The following is a 17,061-nucleotide window of genomic DNA, read 5'->3' on the forward strand; positions in this document are numbered from 1 at the left end:
CGCACACGCGTGGATCTCTGTGGTCATTCATGGTGTCCTTTTTGCAGTTTGCAGTGAGTTTCTTCTCCTAACACTGGCTACATTTTATACTAAACTTCATGTGGAAGAACCTGTAAGCAAGAGTAACCAGAGTAACATAAATAACTTCACATGACAATACAGCGAGGAAATTTGTATAAACTTTTATAGAATATGATTTTGTAACGTTATAAGAAAATGTTTTCGATATGTAAAAGTACCCACCCGGCTACGGGAGTGGAACATGCGATAACGTGCTATTTCTTTAATCGTACGGAAAAATGTCTCGTGGTAGCCGGCGCAAATATTATCCGAGTGTTTCGTTTAATTCCCGATGTGGATATAACAAAGAAAGAGAAGTACACAGGTATATTTGATCATACATTACTTAAACTCTATGTAGTAAACGAATTAAAAGCAAGTGTCAGTCATAAAATCGATCCTTTCTTTAGAGTCACGCCCACCGAAGATGAAGTTGGAATGTTTGTCCCAGTACACTTTACATGGGAACGTGATGTCCATGCAAGCTGTAACTCTTATTGGATCCCAAAGAGATTCTCTCTTATTGAGTTTCCGTGATGCAAAGTTATCAGTTGTAGAATATGAGCAAGATACTCATGATCTTAGAACAGTATCCTTGCATTACTTCGAAGAAGAAGAAATACGGGTATTTTATAGTGAAGTACTTGAATAAGACTTTATAAATAAAACCGATTTGAATGTCTTATTCATGTTTGTAGGATGGATGGACGAATCATCACCATATTCCTATAGTTAGAGTAGATCCTGAAGGCAGGTGTGCAGTAATGTTAATATACGGTAGAAAATTAGTGGTACTGCCTTTTAAAAAGGATCCGAGCCTCGATGATGGTGATCTATTAGATAATGCAAAAGTATCATCTAGTAAAACTCCTATATTATCATCGTATATGATCGTGTTAAAGAGTTTGGAAGAGAAAATGGACAATGTAATAGACTTACAATTTTTACATGGTTACTACGAACCGACGTTGCTAATATTATATGAACCAGTGAGAACGTTCTCTGGGTATGTCTGTTCCCTTTGATTATCATTCTCTAATATAATGGTTTCTTAAATAACCGTCACGTGTAATTTTAGACGAATTGCAGTTAGGCAAGACACTTGTGCCATGGTTGCAATATCATTAAATATTCAGCAGAGAGTACATCCTATAATTTGGTCTGTATCAAACTTGCCGTTTGATTGCTATCAAGCAGTACCAGTGAAGAAACCACTTGGTGGAACTTTAATCATGGCAGTTAATTCTCTCATTTATTTGAATCAGAGCATACCACCTTACGGAGTATCGTTAAATAGTTTAGCGGAAACCAGTACGAATTTTCCATTAAGTTAGTATTAAATAATATGTTTCATACGAGTATATGAATAGAATTTATTAATACCTTTTAATTATAGAGCCGCAAGAAGGAGTGAAAATAAGTTTAGAGGGTTCTCAGGTTGCATTTATATCTTCGGATCGTTTAGTAATTTCATTAAAAAGTGGAGAGTTGTATGTATTGTCTCTGTTTGCGGACAGTATGCGTTCAGTGAGAGGTTTTCACTTTGACAAAGCTGCAGCGAGTGTCTTAACATCATGTGTAAGTACAGTTAATTAACATTTTGTTATATCATTTTATTTCTCCGTGAAGTAATACAAATATTAACAGGTATGCATGTGCGAGGATAATTATTTGTTTCTCGGTTCGCGTCTCGGTAACTCACTGTTGCTAAGATTTACCGAGAAGGAACCGGAGAATTTACAAAATACAAATGACAACGAGATAATTCTCGAAGAAAACGAAACCGAAGAAATTCCAGCGAAAAAGATGAAACAAGATTTTATAGGAGATTGGATGGCGTCTGATGTGTTGGACATAAAAGACCCAGAAGAGCTAGAAGTATACGGAAGTGAAACGCATACATCGATCCAAATTACATCGTACATATTCGAGGTATTCCTTCATTTTTCTTTTTAATCTATCATACGAAGAAAATATTTATTATCAGTATATATTTAAACTAGGTATGTGACAGTTTATTGAATATTGGACCGTGCGGTAACATATCTATGGGTGAACCAGCTTTTCTGTCGGAAGAATTCTCACATAATCAGGATCCTGACGTTGAACTTGTTACAACTTCTGGATATGGTAAAAACGGTGCGCTCTGTGTTCTTCAGCGTTGTATCCGGCCTCAAGTAAGAAACTCTTTTATACTTCGTTGTATTTTACGATGATCATGCGTTTACTTAAATTTATTGCAGGTTGTAACTACGTTCGAACTACCAGGATGTGAAGATATGTGGACGGTAATTGGTACGTTAAATAACGATGAACAAATAAGGCCTGAAGCGGAAGGAAGTCATGCCTTCCTGATTTTAAGTCAAGAAGATTCAACAATGGTATTATATCTTTTTCATATCCCACTTCTATACTTAATTATAACATCGTACTTATTATTATAATGTACACTTAGATCTTACAAACCGGTCAAGAAATCAACGAAGTGGATCAAAGCGGTTTTAGTACACAAGGAAGTACAGTGTTTGCTGGGAATCTTGGTGCGAACAGATATATCGTTCAGGTCACACAAATGGGCGTACGCCTCTTACAAGGAATTGAACAGGTATATATAAGATTCAACTTTTCTGCATACAGTCGAGTAAAAATTTTAAATGCTTATAGATTCAACACATGCCCATTGATCTCGGATGTCCAATTGTCCATGCCAGTTGCGCAGATCCTTACGTGACGTTACTTTCCGAGGATGGTCAAGTTATGTTACTGACCCTTAGAGAAGGACGTGGAGCTACGAGGTTGCATGCTCAAACGGCGAATTTACTATTCGTAAGCTAACAATGAAACGAATCATATCGTCGCGTATATTGTGTACATGTATTGTCGCGTTACAACTTAATTTTCAATTGCAGCGGCCTCAAATAGAAGCGCTATGTGCTTACAGAGATGTTAGCGGAATATTCACGACTCAGTTACCTGAGAACATAGAAGATGAAGTTCCTGAAGAGGAACTTAACGTAGAAGAACCACCGATTGTTGCCAATATCGATAACGAGGATGATCTATTATACGGCGATGCACCAGCTTTTCAAATGCCTGTGCCTTCGCAGACTAAATCCACCGAAGGAATGTCTAAAAAAGCTCCTTGGTGGCAGAAACATTTACAAGAAATAAAACCAACATATTGGTTATTGGTGTACAGAGACAGCGGAACGTTAGAAATTTATTCTCTTCCCGATTTACGCTTATCCTATCTTATCCGCAATTTTGGATTCGGGCAATATGTATTACACGACAGTATGGAATCTACTACCCTGCAAACAACGCCTGTCAATGAAATTCCCAATCCTGAAATGCAGGTATCTATAATATATGAAATGAATTTTGTTTCATGGTAGAAGAGTAAGATTAATTGAATGTTCGTATGTCTTAGGTACGTGAGATTTTGATGGTGGCGTTGGGTCACCATGGAAACAGACCCATGCTTCTGGTACGACTCGACAACGAACTTCAAATTTATCAAGCGTACAAGTATCCGAAGGGTCATTTGAAATTAAGATTTAAAAAATTAGACCATGGCATAATACCAGGAAATATAAGGTAAACGTTTATTTGTAAATCGTAGCATTGTGATTTCTGAGATGTTTAATCGTGAACGTAATTTACAGACTAAAGACGAAAGACGAGGACATGGCGACGATGAGCGAAACTCGGCATTGCATGATGCGTTACTTCAGTAACATCGCTGGATACAATGGTGTATTTATTTGCAGCGACTATCCTCATTGGATATTTCTCACAGGACGCGGCGAACTACGTACCCATCCGATGGGTATCGACGGTCCCGTTACTTCATTCGCACCTTTTAATAATATAAATTGTCCCCAAGGTTTTCTGTACTTCAATAGGAAGGTATGTAACTTATTACTCATACTCTTATCATTGTGACTATGTTCTTTCCGTTTGTTTTTAGGAGGAATTGAGGATATGCGTTTTACCGACTCATTTATCGTACGATGCGCCATGGCCTGTTAGAAAAGTGCCGTTACGGTGTACCCCTCATTTTGTAACATATCATTTAGAAAGTAAAACTTATTGTGTTATAACGAGTATAGCTGAACCATTAAAAAGTTACTACAGATTTAATGGCGAGGATAAGGTATGAATTATATTTTAAAAGAAACTTAATTTTTGTGAAAATTTGGGGCACAATTTTTATTGTTGTCTTTGCAGGAGTTCACGGAGGAAGAACGATCAGACAGATTTATTTACCCTTCTCAGGAACAATTCTCTATAGTATTGTTCTCGCCTGTATCATGGGAAACTATTCCCAACACTAAAATCGAACTCGATCAGTGGGAACACGTTACTTGTTTAAAGAACGTTTCTTTGGCGTATGAAGGCACACGGTCCGGTTTAAAGGGCTACATAGTATTGGGAACGAACTACAACTATGGTGAAGATATTACGAGTAGAGGACGGATTCTTATATTTGATATAATCGAAGTTGTACCTGAACCTGGTCAACCGTTAACTAAAAATAGGTTCAAACAAATTTATGCGAAGGAGCAAAAAGGTCCGATAACTGCCATCACGCAAGTGTCCGGTTTCCTGGTCTCGGCAGTTGGTCAAAAAATTTATATTTGGCAATTGAAGGATAACGATTTGGTTGGAGTTGCTTTCATAGACACGCAGATTTACATTCACCAGATGTTGAGCATCAAAAGCTTAATCTTAATAGCTGATGTATATAAATCTATTAGTTTGTTAAGGTTTCAAGAAGAATATAGAACCTTGTCACTCGTCAGTAGAGTAAGTAAAACTTTTCTTATGATTATACTCTTTAAATATCCAACTTCTAAATGAAGATATTTTGTGTAGGATTTCAGGCCTGCGGAAGTTTATACTATCGAGTATTTAATTGACAATTCTAATTTAGGATTTGTCGTGGCGGATGGCGAAAGTAATATAGCTTTATTTATGTATCAACCAGAGTCGCGAGAAAGTCTAGGGGGACAAAAGTTAATCAGAAAAGCCGATTTCCATTTAGGGCAAAAAGTAAATACATTTTTCCGTATAAAGTGCAGAGTTACAGATCCTGCAAATAGCAAAAAGTATTTCTCCGGAGCAGATAAGAGGCACGTTACCATGTACGGTGAGTTGAATTTAGACAATGACTGTCTTTTAGTTTAAATATCCATGATAATGTATGTAATGTATTATTAATTCTATTTATTTTTTAATAGCATCGCTCGACGGTAGTCTTGGCTATGTTCTACCCGTACCAGAAAAGACGTACAGAAGATTGCTTATGTTACAAAATGTTTTAGTGACGCATATTTGCCACATCGCTGGTTTAAATCCCAAAGCGTATCGGTAATTATTGTGTTGAAAGGAATTTGCTCGAATCGGATATCAGATATCGATCGTAACGTTTTCTTTTTACAGCACTTACAAAAGCCACGTTCGGACTCAGGGCAATCCTGCGAGAGGTATCATTGACGGTGATTTAGTTTGGCGGTACCCCTATTTACCTAACAATGAGAAACTGGACATAGCAAAGAAAATTGGGACTCGTGTACAGGAAATAATAGAAGACCTTACTGAGATAGATCGTCAAACAGCACACTTTTAAGAACATTCCATGCGAGGAATCCGTTATGTATAAATATATTCGTCTCTTAGGTAGAGAATATTGAATTTATAGAATGCTATTTCTATTTTACAAAGATTTATATTTTTTGACAATGAGAGATATGTATCCGAGAACTTGTGTATGAAACATATGAACATAGTTGGAAGTGGATAATAGTAATCAAGAATCATACGAGTAATTAATGTATATGTAATCAGTGTACGTGTATTGAACACGATGAATTTTGTACAGTTGAAAAATATTATTATATTTATAATTTGCTAAATTCATAAGTTATTTCCTGTCATGGAAATCTATGTAATAAATTTCTAAGGAAAAGACTGAAATATTTTCAGCTATATATTTATGACTTATTATTATTTTTTAAAACGGATTAATTAAATTTATTACACGATGGATACACCACGCGACCTTTCAAGATCCAGTCGAGCATCTATTAGACAAAGCATTCTTCAACGAAGAATGACAAGGCTTGAGTCTTCACGAGGTATGTATCATTGATTTCAATAAATTAATCTCGTGCTGAGATTAATGTACATAGTTACTTCAGCGATATATTGATCAAACAATTGTGTAGTTGTACGGAATAATTTATAAGGCAATCATTGATAAGTATGATTTCAAATACATTCTTTATGTATTATATAAATTTTATATACATGATACTTATTTTCGTAGTGTCTCTTGTGGAACCGTCATTGTTAGACAAGAGGCTCTGTGAAGTGTTCGATGTATTCGATACTGCAAAAAGCGATGAAATAGATGTCGGAGATTTAGGAACTGTGATTAGAGCGTTAGGATGCGTTGTTACTGAAGCAGAATTGCAAGAAATACAAGTTCAAGTCGAAGATGTTCTTAATAATACTGTACCATTAAATAAATTTTTAGAATACATGTCCAAAGCTATTAATGAAGGCAGGTAAAAGAGTTGTAAGTCTATGCTTCCTGAAATCCGACCAAGCTTCTACTTTTATTCACGTTTGTTCAGATTTAAACCAGCAGAACCGGAAGATTTGTTTCAAGCATTTCAATTGTTAGATCCGGATAATAAAGGGTATATTATGTGTGACGAATTAGAGAAGGCAATGATGGAACTCGGAGAGCCGTTCTCGAAACAGGAAATAACTAATATGATGTCTATTGCGTGCGATCCGGAAACTAAAAGGATCAATTATGAACATTATATCAATTTACTACTTGTACGTATACTGCACGATGGGTTCTGCACGATTCTCAGTCAGTCAATTAGCACGAAAGCACATAGAGAATGCTTTTTATGCACCGTTTATAGGTGAAAATACCTGAGGATCTTAATGTATATCATATTGTTGAAGTCATGGAACAAGCTAGATTAGAAGCTATGCCCAAAAAACGTAGATTGGAAAGTCTGCTCATGGACTATACTGTTTAATATTTTTGCACTGGACTGATATAACTATTTAGTAAAGGAAATAGGGAACAGGCAACGTGTGTTAGTATTTGAATCTCTGTATAAAAATAAGAAACATCTTTATTATATCTCGAATATAAAATATAAATCGTCTGTACATAAAAATGTATAAATTTCAACATCATCTTGTGTATATATATAAATATTTATGTATTTCATATATAATACTATGCAGTCTCATAGCTTAGCAAAGAGTGGTGGGTCACCCTTAGTAGCTTGTGCGATAGCAGCATTTATAAAATCTTCACTCTGCAGCATAGCTTGATTATACAGTGCCTATTTTAAAAATCGCATAAAAATTAACATAAGATAATTGCGCAATTTCAGGTGGAGAAATATTGAAACTTACGATGTGGTCCAGACTCTCTTGGACAGTATGATCTCTTGAGTAAGTTAAACTCAACTTTGAAACTTGCACTGCGACTGGGCTCTTGCTCGCTATTTCCTCCGCAAGAGTCATTGAACTATTCAATAAACTAATAAAAAAAACAAAATGAATTCATTTATGAAAGGTCTCATTTACACAATAAATCATTTCCATCGGTGGAAAACATAAGAAATGTTTCTGTACCTTTCTTGATCATCTAGAAGACGACTTACGAAACCATGTTGCAAAGCTTCAGCAGCTAGAAATTTCCTTCCTGTATATACAAGCTCCCTAACTAAGCTGTCAGAACCCAAGATTTTTGGAAATCGTTGCAACGTGCCAACATCAGCAGCCATACCTACGTCCACCTCTTTTATTTGAAACCATGCATCTGTAGAACAGTAACGAATATCTGCTGCAGATATCATATCAACACCAGCTCCGACACATGCACCGTGTACAGCTGCAATCACTGGTTTGGGGCACTGAAAGGTAATTCTTAGATAATTAGTAATCTTATCAATGATTCGTGTTACATAGTATAAATCATTATATTTCATAAAAATGATAGTGGTCAACCTTTTCTATTGCATTAAAGCTCTCTTGGTATTCTTTTATTTTCAAATGTAAAACTTTACATTTCCTGGCAATATCTTCGTGTTCTGCTAATTCTTGGCCTATGTTCATTATACCCTTTACATCGATGCCTGAAATTCATTTGATATTAAAATTATTTTGTCAATTATACAAATTATGAGTTCTTGAGAAATGAAGTACCTGCACAAAATGCCTTGCCAGCACCAGAAAGAATTATTACTCTGCATTCTGGTTCTATGGCTAATTCATTGAAACATGCTGTGAATTCTCTGTACAATAATCAAAATTAAATTTATGTTACATTCTTCTAATATCAGATGAATGAACATTTGGTAAAGATACGTACTTCCACATAGTGTGATTGAGTGAATTCAGTTTTTCTGGTCTATTCATCTGCACCATATAAATAAATTCTTTTGGCACAGATATCTTCAGTGTCTCATACTTATCCATATTCTTAACAGNGGACCAGGGCTCGGATATTTTATCCCGCGGCCGGAAAGTGGGGACGACGCGACCATGGTGGGGACCAATAGTTGGTGGGGGTATGCAGTGATTTTCACGGTAGCGCTGCGGAGAGCTTCGCGAACGCGCATGAGCACGCATGAGGGGAATAGTAGTGGGGATCGAAATACGGGCGAAAAAGAGGGGAAGCGAACCGTGCGGGATAAAATATCCGAGCCCTGCAGTTGGCTCTTGCTCTTGCTCCGTCTGTGGAAGTGGTTGGTGTTAGGTGTTGGTGTTAGTGGTGCTCCTTGGAAGGTGGACAGAATGTTGTCGAGATTAAGTTTTCGCAACGGTAAAAAGTGATTTAATTACAATAAATTCCAATTACTCAGTTGTATGAAATTTCATAAATATATTCTGGTCATATATTCAGTATGTTCCATTATCAACCTTACGTCGATTATTTTGCTGCCATTATGTAATAATATAATGCTACATCTCTTTTATTTTAACTATGGAAATTATAATTTGCATGGTATATTTAAAATTAATTGTGGAACTGGTCTGTGCTAAGCTAAATTATGATTACTTCCATTTTCTGTTGGGTTAATCCTGATCTCAAGTAATAGGTGTAATAAGTATTTTCATTTCTTATGTTTTTACATATTTTTACAGTTTCTTCACAAGTCAAAGCCTTGGCTTCTTGTGGGATTCAAACGAGTGCAGTAGCATGTGATGCACCACGTCCAAAACGTCCTGTAGAAGCTCCTCCAGTCAGGCTGGGATTTATTCCAGAAGAATGGTTTACCTTCTTTTATCCTAAAACTGGTGTATCAGGTAAATTGATTTAGATTTGATTTGAAGCATGCTCTTCAGCTTTTGCCTACATGTATGTAATTAATTTTCGTTTAGGACCATATGTATTTATGGGAACTGTTTCCACGTACTTGTTATCCAAGGAGTGGTATGTCATAGAACACGAATTTTATAATGGACTGTCGATACTCTTCGCTGCTGTATATGTTTCAATTAAAGCAGGAGATAAAATAGCGAACTATTTAGATAAACAGATTGATGATCTTGAAGACTCATATAATGTCTCTAAGGACGAGACTATAACTGAGCTTAAAAATAATATTGCTGAAATAGAGAAGGAGAAATGGCGTACCGATGGACAACTCATGATATTCGACATCAAAAAACAAAATGTCTTAATGCAGCTGGAAGCTGATTACAGGAAACGATTAGCAGACGTTTACTCAGAGGTAACATATTCATTTTGATATCAGTTAGATAAATATCTAATTTATTATGAATTATATTTCTTTGCAGGTGAAGAGACGCCTTGACTATCATGCCCAAATAGATCTAATTGAACGCAGAATGTCTCAGAAACACATGGTACAATGGATCACAAGTAGTGTGTTAAAAGCTATTACACCTGAACAAGAAAAAGCAAATCTGTTGCAATGTATTAGAGATCTTGAAGGTCTCTCTAGCAAAGCTGCTGCTTAAGATTTCATATTATTCTACCAGATGAAACAAATATGCTATTAGTAATCTGGGATAGTTTGTAAAAAGTAATGAGAACATTGAAGAAATACATTCAAAAATGATCAACCCTTACATTGTATATTATATAAATGATGTTTCAAGATAAATAAATGTCATTAATAAATGTAATATTACATAGTATCATTATCCTAATAGAAAATATATGGGTATTGTTGTTGCGAACTATGACAGGTACAGGCAGCGACAGATCTGGAAATCTTGGTGGTACGTATGTATTAATCTCCTGCTCGATTGTATATATAGATTCCAGACTTAGTTTACACGGATATATGGGAAATTTAATCCGTTCTCTCTCTGTCTTTAATTTGCTTTCCATCCGTCTCCGTTAGTTGAAACTACATATTCTCTGTGCGTGTGTGCGAAAAGGGTCGGGAAGCCAGAAAGTCCGGAACAGGTACATGCTTCAGATTGCAATGAGCCATCTGCACATATTCACAATTCACACACACAAGTTTAGTTTCAGGTTTCAGCCACGGTTTCAGCTTTCTCTCGTTAGAGGATCTCGTTTTTTAGGTTATGTCATCCTAGATTTAAGGGTATATATTGCCAGTGTCAAACGTCATAATAGTTCGAACAAGTAGCTGCTTTTGTTTTTCCTTTTTTTAAGCGAAAATGGCATGGTTGTCAGGTCTCGCTGACAAGGCGGAGAACTTACTAAATAAAATAGATAAAAACACCGCGGCTGTATTAAACAAAGACAAATTACCGCAATCTCAATTGACACACGTTACGTGGAGTACACCTGAATCATGGTAAAAAAAATAATTGATTATCAAGAACTTCAGAGTCTGTTCGAGTAAAAAGATATCGTTTGTTGCTTGAACTAATGACTCTTACGTTCTATGAGTATTTAATTGAACTTGTTAAAATACAACAATGCATTTGATATGTTTCAGTGTTAACACACAAGATGGTACACTTTCGAACCCTACCACAGAATCGGTAGAATTTCCTCACGTTCGTTCAACACCAAATCTTCCGTCGTTGACAACGAGTTCTGTTGTGTCTAGAGACGAGGAGCTTTTCACTTTCTTAAATAATTTGAATACAAGTCCAAAAAGATATACAGCTGAAGCTTCAGTATCACCACCAACACCGTCATCGCTCATGGTTGAGCATCCAACAGATTCTACAGATTCTATATCGGATTTATCAATTCAGACATCAGGTCAATCTAGTCCTGGTCTTGTACACACTTCTGTAGATGTTCCAGATAATTTTGAACACGATGGTGCAAATGATAACGTCGGAAAATATGAAATAATAAATACATTAAGCAATGAAATGGTAAAAAATCAAGCTTCCGCTACTGTTTTGAATAATGGTGATTATACATTTTGAGTTTATGTTGTTGATTCGAATTCTGCAGTATGAAACGTTTCTGTCTTTATTTTAGGATACGATACTTTCAGGAGCGAACTTGATACTACACAAGAATATGAATACGATGATAAACAAGAGAACGTGGAAGCAAACAGACTGACTCAATCCTCTCAGAATCAATACATGAAAAGGTATTTAAAAGAAGTGGAGAAAGATTTAGAAGAAAAGAATGTACAACTTGGGAAACAGGAAACGGATCATCAAAAGGAAATTATAATTTTGAATGAAAAATTACAATCCTTGTACAAAGAAAAAATGCAATTATACAAACAAGTAACGGAATTGCAGTCGGCCTTAGAAAGAAATAGATTGGAATTAAACTCGACTAGATTTGATCTAGAACAACACAAAGCGAGAGCACTGAAGACTCTTCAGGAAAAGGAGAAATTAATAGCAGAGTTGAGGAACAATGAATCTACAGGAACGGAGGATGATACAATGATCATGGAATTGGACCAGTTAAGGTACGTATAATAGTAAATTAAAAATACAAACAAGAAATTATTCAATGAATTTTTGATAGACAAGAACGCGACACACTTAGACAAGAGAATCAACAGGTTTCGGAGCAATTGCGGATAATACGCGAGGAATTGATGAATGCTGATATAAAACTAGAGAAAGTGAGACAGAAATCTGCCGAAGCGAATATTCAAGCTCAAGATATTCTTGCTACCGAGAGACGCCGGAGATTAGACGCGGAAGAAGATGCAAGATTACATTTGGAGGTACGTTAATCGTTTTGCATTTATTTTACAGAGCGAAATTGATTAATGTTGATTATTATTTCAGGAAATAAGATCGTTAAAAGACGAATTGATCCGTCAGCGTAATAGCTACACTAGCCAATTACAAAAGTGTGAATCGGAGATCGCTAAGCTTCGAATGCAATTATCCGCGATATCAACGCCGAGCAGTGAAATAGAATCGAGATTGGCATCTCTCACGCAGACGTTAGTTTCAAAACAGCAAGCAGTGGAGAACTTAACGACTGAGAGGAACGCTTTAAGGCTACAATTAGAGAAAATAGAAGTTGGTTGATAAATAAAGATACTTTTCACGAAAACAGTGTCGAACTGTGTAAAACGATTTTATTTTACAGCACGAGTTTAGGAATAGTCGACGCACCATCTTGTATAACAGCATGAACGATACGGACGACGCTAAAGCGCAAGTGCCGACGTTTCTGATAGAAACTCCTTTCGATACCGGAGTTACCAGAAGAGTCAAAAGGGCCTATTCTTCCTTAGATGCTATCAGTATACGTACAGGCGTATTTTTGAGGAGGTATCCGCTTGCAAGGATTTTAGTATTAATTTACATGGTAAGTAGAATATTTTCAATGTAATTTATATATTTGCTTAAGGAAATTGTTTACAGGCACTGCTGCAATTTTGGGTTCTTATCGTTCTCCTATCGCAATCGCCGGACGCTCATTAATGTTAAATATTGTTCTAGACTAGTTTTGTAAATACGACGCTGGGGTAGTGCATATGGTTGATTACTCATGAGATCTGTACATTTTTATGTTGTTTATAAAATATTATATGGTGTATCATAACTGCTAAATACATAAATTAATTTTCTTATATACATTTAAATAATCATTTTATTGAATAGTGATATGCATATGGAACATACATATTGGCCAGTGTGATACATAGAAAAATTATAGAAATGTAGATAACAAATGATGGAATATTTTTGTTTATTCAAAGTATCATTTATTTTTTTATTATACAGAGGGAAACGGATATAATACTATAATGGTAATAAACATGATTTATTTATTTAATTTTAATCTAAATAAATAAATAAATAATTCTTACGTGCAAATACGTTGAGAAGAATAAACACTTTTGTTCTAAAAAATTAATATACAACTTTATATTAATTGCAAACAATTCTCAAGAATATTGTAACGAGTGGATAACTTAGTGAAGTAACATAATGGGAAACTTACGATTTTATTATTTTTCTGCACGATAATCATAATGTCAATAAAATTCTGATTGGTGCAAGCGACTGTCTCTAAATACTTGAAGATGAATATCATAGAATCAAACGTAATCGTATGAATTCAAATGCTTTTAACAAGTAAATATCAAAACATTATTCGCCGAAAATATTTTGATACACTCTTGTCGATTTATTATAATGCGTCAGAATTTAGTTTTTTATTCAACTCACAATATGTCTGTCGTTAGAAAACGCAAAATTACTCTAGACGTATGCTAAGAAGTCTCAACTATTCGTCCTATCTTTACATTTTTCGCTATGATTATTAACACCTGATTCGACTATACCGGCTCTTATCGCTTCGGATTATTAAGCGAAAGATATTTGATATGCCACGAGAAAACAGAGGCATGTAAACGAATAAACAATTATTACATCGTTTCAAGTTTTCTATAAACGATTTCAAAATAATTAATTTAAATTTTCATTCAGTATCCACGCCTCTGTGAAAAATAATGAGATCGCTATAATGCTGTTAAGAATATTACTTAAAAACCTAAATTATTCTAAATAGTTACGATGTAAGGACGATCTCTCCCTCTCATAACTTTAGTAGAAACGTTGCACTTGTTCACTAATAGTAGAATAATATTTAGAATATCGCTTAAGTAGAATAAGTTATTACAACTATACATATTGCTTTAGTAATCGAGAAATATCATACGTAGTTCATACACTTTAGGCACGAGTTGTATGATTCATCGATCTTCCCAAACCGATGGTAAAAATGTATCCAGACGAAAAGAAATTCTAGACTATTCGGGTAAGTGAATACGAATATTCAACGTTTGAATTATTGAGTATGTACATGTATAGATATTTGATAGTCCTCTAGTTTTGTCGATTGTCCTTTCTAATTATCAAGAAATCAAAAAAAATTCTGTTCAGCATTGTAGATATTAAAAAAATATACATCTCGTAAAGAAAGAATTCGATATCCTCCTTGTACGATATTTCATCTCGCTTTACTTATGATAATATTAGATACCGAGGCAACGAATCCAAACTGAAAAGATTCCTTATCACTTATATACATATATAATTCAGCACGAGATTGCGTAAACGATATTTCTCGAAATACTATTATTATCACACGATCACCATAGTTACTTTACAGATCAGTGGGATCAGCATTGCTTTTGGATTGGGTACGTTTTACCAATTACATACGTGTGTGAAAATATATGCATAATATATGTACATATATCACGATTGATAAATAATGAGGTTTGCTACTGGAAACGTTCGGAACCTCTTATCTCTCACGTCTTCTTATTATACATTTAAGACGAGATTAAAAATATTTCATATGTCAATTTGTATAGATTCATTTCTTTAGATTGTGCTTGTTACGTAAAAAAGGAAAGGTATAATAATCTCATTAACGAATTGAATCACATTTACATTTTGTTATAATAACATTCTGCGTTATCATTATTATCGTTCAAGCCTAAAGTACACACAAATTTTAAATACCTTCCTAGTAAATAAATCAGCTGTTTGAATGGTGATCAACTAACTAAAGAAATAAACATCGAACATTTCCATCGTCTGGATTTAACAAGCTTATATTTAATTCTACGCGATACGATCGTCTTTAGGTTTTATTCGAAAAATACGCGTAATTTCTAATTTAGTCATTCGTTTCGAGCTGGTTCTTTTTGAAAACTAAAAAGAAAGAAGCGAAATTACAATGCGAATACAAATTTCACAGCCACCAATTTACAGGGCGTAGTTTCTCCTAAAATTCTAATCGATTTTGGTTCTAGTTCTAATGCACCGTCGTGCAGACAAGCTTTGCATTTAGAACTTTGACGCTATATATAAAGTCAAGTGTAAAGCGGTTTTGCACTTATTACAAATGTTTCGCAAGTATTCGAAATGTCGATATATATCCAGAACATTAGTCATAATGAACCTATCTCGTTCTTTTCGATCTTCTAAAAGGCTATCTTACGGATCTATTTATGTAAGTGAATTATTTGAATGTACGTAGATTCAAATGAAATACTTTTTATATGTAAAGTAGAAATGCTTTTGACCTCTTTTTTCGTCGTCATTGGGAATATGCTTCAAGCGATTTCAAAGTGTAACACCGGAAAGACCGATAACGGAAAAGTGCATATCTTTTTGCATCGACTTCTTTATCATTATTTTGAACGATAAACGACGCAGAGCTTACGAGCTACGTAATATAAACCGGGCGAGTCAAATCGTTCGAATTACCTCTTTTCCTTTCACATTACGACTCCTCGTCGTCTTCAAAGGATCGGTCGGTGTCATTTTCGCTGTTATCGCTCGTCGACGTGATATCGTTCGACGGGGAATTCGTCGAATACGACAAAGCGGACGAAGGCGATAACGATTTCTCCGTCGAAGATGACACGTCTTCCTCATCGTCTCCACAGTCCAGTTTCTGTTGTATACACTTGTTCTCGGGATTGTTTAACACTGAATGAATGAAATCTCGAGTCTCTTCGCGCAAAGCGTTTACTCTTTCTTGTAGGATATTGTTTCGTCGAACCAAAGCCATCGTACGGATAGCAATGCTTAGAAGACCTATAAAGTTCCAAGTTTCATTCGCGTTTGATCTCTTTGCAAGCTCAATTGAGGATCACGTCTCATGAATCATATTAAGAAACACACCTTTTCGTTTTGCCAAGAACGCTCTCCAATGTTCTTTTACTTCAGTCGGTATCCTGGCAGACTTTGGGGAGGAAGAACTGACAATGGTCGGTGCGTAGGAGTCGTTGGGGCATTCCGGTTCCCAGACAGGACTTTCCGGCGGCGTTAAAGACACTTCGTTGCGTAAAGGCGCGTTGCTCGTTTCCAGTCGCCTGATTTCCAGTCTCTGGTGCTTACCTATTGCACCATTGATAATCCTTTGTCTTCGATGCGAGCACGGGACCGTTGTTCTCCTCACAGCTGGCAACTCCGACAAATAAATAGTCGGAGCCATTTCGAAGTTCTGTAAGCAGAAGTAAAAGTGTGGCGTCTAATGAAATAGATTCTGATGCGAAGACCTCGTTTTTAAAAGAGTTAGTATTTTAGTTACTGGGCAAAGGATGAAGATTAGATTATTATTTATATTCGTAATTAAATTTTACCAGTAATTTCTCAGTAAGTTACGTGAGTCACACGTCATTAATTCTTATCGAAAACATTTACATAGAATCAAGACAAACATATGCTTGTCATCAATTGTACTCCATACAATTATGCACATGGGTGCTATCGTTACATATCGGTGACAGGCCAATTACTGCGGTCGATAGTCACCGGGTTGTGTAACGTAGAAACGTGGACATTTGTATGAATGAATTCATCGCGACAAATGCTCATAAAAGTTGCTCTGACCAAAGAATCAGCTACATTTAAGGATGTATTGGCTATACAGTCAATCCCACAAGTTTATGTACCTTAGAAAAACGCATTTCCTATAATTAAAAAGAAATCAGACGTCGGAAGAATAATGCTAATAATAAATAGCTACGTGGTAAAAAGTATAGA

General features: G+C 35.5%; 6 protein-coding genes across 10 annotated transcripts in view; 4 read left to right on the forward strand and 2 right to left on the reverse strand.

Annotated features, from left to right (window-relative positions):
- The first annotated feature begins 10 nt into the window (after window positions 1-10).
- Window positions 11-5,978, forward strand: CPSF1 (cleavage and polyadenylation specificity factor subunit 1). Its single transcript, XM_018021427.2, has 18 exons — window positions 11-385; window positions 471-685; window positions 759-1,066; window positions 1,139-1,389; window positions 1,457-1,638; window positions 1,708-1,992; window positions 2,064-2,237; window positions 2,304-2,441; window positions 2,516-2,665; window positions 2,725-2,886; window positions 2,970-3,416; window positions 3,491-3,657; window positions 3,726-3,969; window positions 4,031-4,216; window positions 4,291-4,869; window positions 4,939-5,212; window positions 5,304-5,433; window positions 5,506-5,978. Exons 1-18 carry the CDS (start codon window positions 217-219, stop codon window positions 5,690-5,692), a joined length of 4,248 nt encoding a protein of 1,415 aa, XP_017876916.1. The 5' UTR covers window positions 11-216; the 3' UTR covers window positions 5,693-5,978.
- Window positions 5,979-6,031: 53 nt separating this feature from the next.
- Window positions 6,032-7,581, forward strand: LOC108623029 (dynein regulatory complex protein 8). Of its 3 annotated transcripts, none has more exons than XM_026812015.1 (5): window positions 6,032-6,200; window positions 6,392-6,632; window positions 6,702-6,912; window positions 7,005-7,184; window positions 7,491-7,581. In XM_026812015.1, the coding sequence occupies exons 1-4, from the start codon at window positions 6,107-6,109 to the stop codon at window positions 7,122-7,124; spliced, it is 666 nt and encodes a 221-aa protein (XP_026667816.1). In that variant the 5' UTR covers window positions 6,032-6,106; the 3' UTR covers window positions 7,125-7,184; window positions 7,491-7,581. The 3 variants fall into 3 exon arrangements, with proteins under 3 accessions (XP_026667816.1, XP_026667818.1, XP_026667817.1); XM_026812016.1 differs by having other exon boundaries at window positions 6,118-6,325; XM_026812017.1 differs by lacking the exon at window positions 7,005-7,184.
- Window positions 7,253-8,585, reverse strand: LOC108623028 (delta(3,5)-Delta(2,4)-dienoyl-CoA isomerase, mitochondrial). The gene is made up of 6 exons (XM_018021272.2): window positions 8,474-8,585; window positions 8,308-8,396; window positions 8,110-8,237; window positions 7,735-8,015; window positions 7,513-7,639; window positions 7,253-7,439 (listed from the first exon to the last, which is right to left on the reverse strand). The coding sequence occupies exons 1-6, from the start codon at window positions 8,578-8,580 to the stop codon at window positions 7,341-7,343; spliced, it is 831 nt and encodes a 276-aa protein (XP_017876761.2). The 5' UTR covers window positions 8,581-8,585; the 3' UTR covers window positions 7,253-7,340.
- A 234-nt stretch (window positions 8,586-8,819) lies between these two features.
- Window positions 8,820-10,200, forward strand: ATPsynB (ATP synthase subunit b, mitochondrial). The gene is made up of 4 exons (XM_018021376.2): window positions 8,820-8,926; window positions 9,250-9,411; window positions 9,487-9,839; window positions 9,907-10,200. Exons 1-4 carry the CDS (start codon window positions 8,899-8,901, stop codon window positions 10,087-10,089), a joined length of 726 nt encoding a protein of 241 aa, XP_017876865.1. The 5' UTR covers window positions 8,820-8,898; the 3' UTR covers window positions 10,090-10,200.
- A 252-nt stretch (window positions 10,201-10,452) lies between these two features.
- Golgin84 (golgin A5) lies at window positions 10,453-13,377 on the forward strand. 2 transcript variants are annotated; one of them, XM_026811914.1, is made up of 8 exons: window positions 10,453-10,543; window positions 10,607-10,901; window positions 11,046-11,473; window positions 11,546-11,996; window positions 12,056-12,260; window positions 12,325-12,564; window positions 12,635-12,856; window positions 12,899-13,377. In XM_026811914.1, exons 2-8 carry the CDS (start codon window positions 10,762-10,764, stop codon window positions 13,001-13,003), a joined length of 1,791 nt encoding a protein of 596 aa, XP_026667715.1. In that variant the 5' UTR covers window positions 10,453-10,543; window positions 10,607-10,761; the 3' UTR covers window positions 13,004-13,377. The 2 variants fall into 2 exon arrangements, with proteins under 2 accessions (XP_026667715.1, XP_017876864.1); XM_018021375.2 differs by having other exon boundaries at window positions 12,913-13,377.
- Window positions 13,378-13,483: 106 nt separating this feature from the next.
- LOC108623088 (Clock interacting protein circadian) overlaps window positions 13,484-17,061 on the reverse strand; it is a 13,526-nt gene continuing 9,948 nt past the window's right edge. For both annotated transcript variants that reach the window (XM_018021377.2, XM_026811915.1), the window contains exons 2-3: window positions 16,198-16,519; window positions 13,484-16,110 (exon numbers count right to left, since the gene is read on the reverse strand). In XM_018021377.2, coding sequence (XP_017876866.1) covers window positions 15,794-16,110; window positions 16,198-16,510 — 630 coding nt within the window. In that variant the 5' untranslated portion in view covers window positions 16,511-16,519 and the 3' untranslated portion in view covers window positions 13,484-15,793. The remainder of the gene's footprint in view (window positions 16,111-16,197; window positions 16,520-17,061) is intronic.

Source organism: Ceratina calcarata, unplaced genomic scaffold (assembly GCF_001652005.2).
Source record: "Ceratina calcarata isolate Rehan_Ccalc_2016 unplaced genomic scaffold, ASM165200v1 scaffold250.2, whole genome shotgun sequence".
In the NCBI taxonomy this organism is placed as follows: Eukaryota; Metazoa; Arthropoda; class Insecta; order Hymenoptera; family Apidae; genus Ceratina; species Ceratina calcarata.

Coding starts and splice junctions, on each gene's coding strand:
- CPSF1 (XM_018021427.2), top strand. CDS start 217: ATGTTTTCGATATGTAAAAGTACCCACCCGGCTACGGGAGTGGAACAT. Junction 686..758: donor TCGAAGAAGAAGAAATACGG/GTATTTTATAGT, acceptor TCATGTTTGTAG/GATGGATGGACGAATCATCA. Junction 2,442..2,515: donor GTCAAGAAGATTCAACAATG/GTATTATATCTT, acceptor ATGTACACTTAG/ATCTTACAAACCGGTCAAGA.
- LOC108623029 (XM_026812015.1), top strand. CDS start 6,107: ATGGATACACCACGCGACCTTTCAAGATCCAGTCGAGCATCTATTAGA. Junction 6,201..6,391: donor AAGGCTTGAGTCTTCACGAG/GTATGTATCATT, acceptor TTATTTTCGTAG/TGTCTCTTGTGGAACCGTCA. Junction 6,633..6,701: donor AAAGCTATTAATGAAGGCAG/GTAAAAGAGTTG, acceptor ACGTTTGTTCAG/ATTTAAACCAGCAGAACCGG.
- LOC108623028 (XM_018021272.2), bottom strand. CDS start 8,580: ATGGATAAGTATGAGACACTGAAGATATCTGTGCCAAAAGAATTTATT. Junction 8,397..8,473: donor CTCAATCACACTATGTGGAA/GTACGTATCTTT, acceptor ATTATTGTACAG/AGAATTCACAGCATGTTTCA. Junction 8,016..8,109: donor GCTTTAATGCAATAGAAAAG/GTTGACCACTAT, acceptor ATTACCTTTCAG/TGCCCCAAACCAGTGATTGC.
- ATPsynB (XM_018021376.2), top strand. CDS start 8,899: ATGTTGTCGAGATTAAGTTTTCGCAACG. Junction 8,927..9,249: donor GAGATTAAGTTTTCGCAACG/GTAAAAAGTGAT, acceptor ATATTTTTACAG/TTTCTTCACAAGTCAAAGCC. Junction 9,412..9,486: donor TCCTAAAACTGGTGTATCAG/GTAAATTGATTT, acceptor ATTTTCGTTTAG/GACCATATGTATTTATGGGA.
- Golgin84 (XM_026811914.1), top strand. CDS start 10,762: ATGGCATGGTTGTCAGGTCTCGCTGACAAGGCGGAGAACTTACTAAAT. Junction 10,902..11,045: donor TGGAGTACACCTGAATCATG/GTAAAAAAAATA, acceptor GATATGTTTCAG/TGTTAACACACAAGATGGTA. Junction 12,261..12,324: donor ATGCAAGATTACATTTGGAG/GTACGTTAATCG, acceptor TTATTATTTCAG/GAAATAAGATCGTTAAAAGA.